Here is a 6,257-nt window from a genome sequence, read left to right as displayed (position 1 = left end):
ACGCCTTTTGCACCAGCAGATGTCCCGAGGGGGACAAGGGCCGACTTGCTTCCTGTCTCCTGAAGCACATGGAACAGGACTAGTGCGAGGAGGTTGGGCATGCAGTGGGCACCCATTACTATGATCTGGAGTGAATTTACGACCAGGTTCATGGTTGAGTTCGCACCTGTGATTGAGATGCAACAGCTTGCACGGGAGTTCAAGGATCTCCAACAGACGACTGAGGCGGTGACTAAGATCATCGTCATGTTCAGGGAGAGGGCCCTTCTCGTTCCACAATATGTGGTAGACGAGGAGATGAAAAGGCCCGATACCATGAGATGCTGTGGAGCGATATCTGGCAGTTTGTTAGCCACTCCAGCTGCAAGACGCTGGAGGATATGATAGCGAGGGCTCGGGAAAGGGAGCTAGATTTGGAGATGGAGAAGAAGAGGAAACTAGAGGGTGTTCAAATAGGGAGCTCAGGCAAAAAGCTCAAGGTATCGGATCACAGATCAAGGAGCCAGCAGGGCCGCATCCGCTGTGGCAAGTGCGGCAAGATGCACGAGGGGGCATGCAGGGCAGGTAGTTCGGGCTGCTTTAAGTGCGACCGAACTAGTCATGTCAGCAGGGACTGTACTGCCACCACCACCACCACCACCACAGTATCTGATCTGATTTGCTTCCAGTGCAATCAGAGGGGCCACAAGAAGTCCCAGTGCCCAAGTTTAGTAGCATCAGGACATGTGGCGGTACCCGCTCCTACTACACTGAGGATTACCGATGGCCGTTATGGCCAGACAGAGGCGCCTACAACGAGGAGTAGGTCTTTTTAGCGGACTGCGAAGGAGGCACATGCAGCTCCCGATGTTGTGACGGGTATGTATCTTCTCCTTATCTCTTTATATACATTGATTATTGCTTGTTTTTATGTGTTTTATTACAGGACCGTTCCTTGTGAACGGTATATCTGCTCTGGTATTATTTGATTCAGGGACTACCCGATCTTTTGTATCGCTCGCGTTGAGAAAGCAATTTGTTGGAGCTCCAGGAGAGCTATACTGTCCACTAGATGTAGAGATAGCGGAGGATAGGACCGTTCGGGTTGCGAGGGTTCACCGGGGATGTACACTACAGTTGTTTGATGAGCAGTTTTCCATGGATTTAGTCCCTTTTCCCCTACGAGGGAATAAGGTTATCGTGGGTATGGACTGGTTGAGCCCTAATGGGGTAGTGATCGACTGCGAGCATCAACTAGTACGAGTTAGGGCCCCAAGTGGGGGAGGGTTGGTGATTCGGGGCGAGAGGCTGCAACATGGGCTGACTTTGTGTTCAGCCGCGAGAGCTAGGCGCTACCTTCAGCAGGGTTGTGCAGGTTATGTCGCCTATGTTATGGATACTCGGGATAAGGGTAAGGCTACCGTGGATGATGTACCGATCGTACGGGAGTACCCGGATGTGTTCCCAGAGGCTTTGCCTGGGATACCTCCGGAGAGGCAGATATATTTCAGGATTGACCTAGTTCCTGGTGCGGCTCCGATAGCCAAGGTACCATATTGCTTGGCTCCTCCCGAGATGAAGGAGTTGTCTACACAGCTGCAAGAGTTGTTAGACAAGGGATTTATCAGGCCGAGTAGTTCGCCATGGGGAGCCCCAATTCTGTTTGTGAAGAAGAAGGATGGGTCACATCAGATGTATATAGATTACCGGGAGTTGAATAAGGTAACAGTGAAGAACCGTTATCCCCTCCCGAGGATCCAACTTCAGGGTGCATCTTGGTTCTCCAAGATTGATCTGTGATCAGGTTATCACCAGATGCGATTGAAGGATGACGATGTGCGGAACACAGCATTTCGGACTCGCTATGGTCATTACTAGTTTGTGGTGATGCCGTTTGGTCTCACCAATGCTCTTGCCGCGTTCATGGATCTCATGAACCGCGTATGCAGACTGATGTTGGACCGGTCTGTGATAGTCTTCATGGATGATATCTTGGTTTACTCTAAGACTCAGGAACAGCACGAGGAGCACCTGAGGGAGGTGCTGGAGATACTGAGGAGGGAGAGACTTTTCGCAAAGTTCTCCAAGTGTGAGTTCTGGTTGTGCGAGGTGCAGTTTTTGGGGCACCTTGTCAACCAGAAGGGTATTCTGGTCGATCCGGCCAAGGTAGAGGCCGTGATGCAGTAGGAGGTTCCGAGGTCTCCATCCACTACTAGAAAAATAGCATTTTACGACGCACAATGTGTGTCGTAAAACGCTCAGACAACGTGAAAATGCGTGTCAAGGAAGGCCCTGTCATAATGAAAGACGACACGCTTTTGTGCGTCGTCTATTTACAACGTGCATTTACGACGCGCATTTACGACACGCATTTACGACACTCATTTACGACACGCATTGCATGTCAAGGAAGGCCCTATTATAAAGGAAGATGACATGCAAATGCGTGTCGTAACCTTACGACGCGTGTTTAGGACACGCATTGCGTATCATTAAAGCCCCTGTCATAAATGATAATGACACGCATTTGCGTGTCATAAACTTCAGGAACCATTTACGATATGCATATACGACTGTCTTTACGATACTCATTTATGCATAATACAAAATTATATAAACAAATATATACCAAAACAATTAATTTCATCCAATAAAATCATGTCAAAAAATTGTAATACATTGATATTAAGGGGATCTGATTGTACATTATTATTAAGAGGTTTTCCCTAACTATATAACCTAATGCTACATTGCTATTAAGGGGAACCTCATGTCAAAAAAAATCCTCCATATCATTGGTTTGTCACCGGTTCCTTAATCACTGAAGATGACATGGAGCTATGTTGTTGACCAACACGTTTGACTCCAAACACGTAATTCCCCATTTTCGACCCTATAATTACATTTAAATGATCACATAGTAAAACAAAGAAAAGGGTATGTTAGTCTTTTAGATGCTTGAAAAACATTTAAACATTGCAATTAATACCTAAGGAATACAAATGAATCCACAGCCACCAATCTTTTAGCAATAACAAAAGTACTCCATCCTGTTGTAAGCAAATGCCTTCGCGGTTGACCTGGTCAACCAAAAAAAGATCTTACTTTTAAATTTTTAATAAAATAAAAAATATATATGTTCTGTACTAACATATAAAGTATAAACATGAGAACATAATGAATGACCTCTAAATATATGCTTAAATCGCCACTCAATCCCATGAAGATCTTTAGCTACAAGCTCTTGAGTAGGAGTAGGTTGAGACATGTCCTGAACAAAAATACTTCAAAAAAATTAGAACATTAAACTGTTGAAAACATATGAAACTAGAAGTAAAGAAAGAGAGTGAAATTACCAATGTAGGTAGGCATTCATTTGCGTGTTTTCTGAGCACTGAAAAACCACCATGAGTGCTTGTGTCTGAAGCTGTTAAGACTTTGTAGAAAGAGTGGATACTTGCCTTTGGAGGGTCATCAATGCATTTATCAAGACTAGTAGGATCACTTTGCTATTCATTATTAGAAAAGAAAACAGTTTCAAAGGGTTATAAATTGTAAAGAATTTAAGATGTGAACTCTTACATCTGCTTCTGGAAGTAGAGTGATTTGAGCATAAACTTCATCTGTATCTTGTTCAGCTTGTAATGGTAACAAAATCTAGATTCTAAAACTTCATAATCCAAATCACGCACTGTAAGAACAACATGTGTACATACTTACCAGAAGCTGAGTATAAACAACACGACAGAGAATCTTTGATTTGAGATTGAAGTGAGGAATACTCTGATCGATTTCCTGATTGTTGGAGTCCTCTAACTGAGCAAAAACCGTATATAATCAAGATTTAAGAAGAAGAATAGAAGTAAAATATAAACGATATGAGAGACTTTGAAGGAAATACTTACTTGCTCCATGTGGCCTTGAGGAAAGTAGAAAACTCTTTCTCCATCTCTTGGAACATCTACTAGTGGACCCGCACATGCCTTCCATAAATCTCTATAAACATAATCCTCCAAAACCATTAAATTCGACACATTATATTCATACTTCCTCATATAAGACCTAGATCAGTTTCCTTCCTTTCCTCTGCAAATCACACATGATTAGTAAGAATTCGTAACTTTAGTAGTAGTAGTAGTTTACATACAGCTTGGCCAATTAAAGAATGACACCCACTAAGCAACACAAAATATAACCAGGCAGCAAGTGAGGTTGAGGTTGAGGTGAATATTATTACAAATCTGCATAAAAGAAACCATATAAATATTAGACAAATGATATCATCATCAGAAACAGAAAGCAAGAGTTGGTTTTGGTATATAAATAATACCTTGGAGGGAGGGAATGGGAGGGGAGTAAAGTGCAAATATCAAGATGTGAAAGCAAAAATTCTATCAGCAATCTTGGCATGGCAAATTGGACACTCGGAACATGCAACGCAACTAAACAAGATTTACACACTGCAAAAATAAAAATATATACAAAAAGTTTAGATAAAATTATATAGAGAGGGTATTAGGGTAAGGTAATGAGTAATGAATGTTGGATGAACAAGATTCGAAACATACATGAGAATTTAGCTCTTTCTCCTTCATCTCTTGCATTCGAGCCTGATCCACATTCATTGTATTATTAGACATACTATGCTTTTAACATGAGGATACCATTTTTTGCAGGACGATCAGGTTTCTTCTTCTTTCCTCAAAACACACCCCCAAGGAAGAATAACATAAAGTTAAATGTTACCTCTCCACATTTTTATCAAAGAAATAGAGTGCAATTTTGTCCTACTTTACACCACTATTTTCAAATTTCTCTAGCCAAGCACTAATGCGAGACACCCCATTTATCTGTTTATTACAACATTCTACTTCCAATTATTTCCATTACAGCATTGTACTTTGAAAAATCTAGTAGATTAAATGGCATAATTGGGGGTAGATTTTTCAAAGTACAATGTCTTAACAAGAAAAAGATTAAAAGTTGGGTTGAATATTACCTTGTTACTTGCAGCCTCTTCAGCTTGTTGGACTAGAGTCATTCCTTCAGCAGTAACATGCTATCACCCCCAAACAATAATCAAATCAAATCATCAGGCACTCCATCAAAAGCTGAAATCTAGACAATCTCTTATAAGGAAAATAATACCTACCTGCTTGAACATATTAGCAACGGGATCTAATCCTTTGGGAATTTCAGAGAAGAGCCTATACATCCTCGACAGATCGTCCACCTGTTTGTCAATGAACATGATAATTTATTTAGATAAGAATCATGATGCAGATGCTCCTTAAATGTGAAAATCCTTAAATACCTTATCATCTCGAAGTAAGGTACGGCATCCAGAATTCTCTTTTTCAAGCAATTGACTGCTATATACCACCAACAATTCGTTTTGCACTCTCTGTGAGGGTAAAAAGAAAATATATAAATATCAAGTCATTAAATTAGATGCTGAAACAATGAAATGCCATAAACTCATCTCAGAAAACCCAACCTCTAAGAGCTTTGATTCACTTCTTGAGTGCAGATAGTGAGCTACTCTTTCTTTTTCTCTCCTTAAACAATCCTCGGCCTGTGTTCCATACAAGAATTCAATCAAACAAATCTAAATAAACAATCCAACCGTAATTATACAGTTCTTAATGGAAATACAGTTCTTAATTGAAAAAAGGAACATCCCCTACACCAACAACAGTAATTATAACCAAGAGGAGTGGCAATAATGGAATGTACCTTCAACATGTAATCAGGACATGAATCTTCTACAATCCAGTTTGATGCTTTCCGAGAATAATAACCAGCAGAATCAACAAGCATGTCAGTTTCAAAGTCTTTCTCATAGAAATCCATCTGTCCCATTCCAATTTCAACATATATACCAATGACATTTTTCAATAATGCTCTATCAATCTGCTCTCCTTCACGTTCTTGATCAATCTGGATCACAAGCAATGTTAACTTCAACTCTACATCACCAACAGAAATTGGTGCATGAGCATATAAAACAACTTACAAGTGCAATAACAGCATCTTTAGCTTTACCCTTAGCCTCTTCATAAACCTGTACTCCAAAAAAAAATTTCATTAGTTAGCAATTAATAAACCAAAACCTGTTATTAACTATCTGTTGAAAAGAATACTAACTGATTCACGAAAACAAGTCAGACCAACTTCACTAAGTGCAGGTAGGGACCTTCGAGCAATGAAATAACGATCAAGATAGTGCTGCTGAATTTCGTTCATGAGCCAATAATAGCAGAGAATAAACAAATTAC

The 6,257-nt window shown here is 40.6% G+C and overlaps 1 protein-coding gene and 1 pseudogene across 1 annotated transcript; both read right to left on the bottom strand.

Moving 5' to 3' along the window:
- Positions 1-2,771: 2,771 nt before the first annotated feature.
- LOC145120409 (auxin response factor 11-like) lies at positions 2,772-4,735 on the bottom strand (annotated as a pseudogene).
- A 162-nt stretch (positions 4,736-4,897) lies between these two features.
- Positions 4,898-6,067, bottom strand: LOC145120400 (cullin-1-like). The gene is made up of 6 exons (XM_079056231.1): positions 5,996-6,067; positions 5,716-5,919; positions 5,477-5,554; positions 5,294-5,383; positions 5,132-5,212; positions 4,898-5,038 (listed from the first exon to the last, which is right to left on the bottom strand). Exons 1-6 carry the CDS (start codon positions 6,065-6,067, stop codon positions 4,898-4,900), a joined length of 666 nt encoding a protein of 221 aa, XP_078912357.1.
- Positions 6,068-6,257: the final 190 nt, after the last annotated feature.

Source organism: Lactuca virosa, chromosome 1 (assembly GCF_052849685.1).
Source record: "Lactuca virosa cultivar CGN04683 chromosome 1, Lactuca_virosa_CGN04683_v6, whole genome shotgun sequence".
Lineage (NCBI taxonomy): Eukaryota > Viridiplantae > Streptophyta > Magnoliopsida > Asterales > Asteraceae > Lactuca > Lactuca virosa.
This window is presented reverse-complemented; position numbering and strand designations above follow the sequence as displayed.

What these genes read in the sequence shown, in the direction of transcription:
- LOC145120400 (XM_079056231.1), bottom strand. Translation starts at nt 6,067, where the DNA reads ATGAAATTTTTTTTTGGAGTACAGGTTTATGAAGAGGCTAAGGGTAAA. An exon ending in CCTTACTTCGAGATGATAAG is followed by an intron (nt 5,213 to 5,293) that starts GTATTTAAGGAT and finishes ATTGACAAACAG; the next exon opens with GTGGACGATCTGTCGAGGAT. An exon ending in TTGCTAATATGTTCAAGCAG is followed by an intron (nt 5,039 to 5,131) that starts GTAGGTATTATT and finishes TGGGGGTGATAG; the next exon opens with CATGTTACTGCTGAAGGAAT.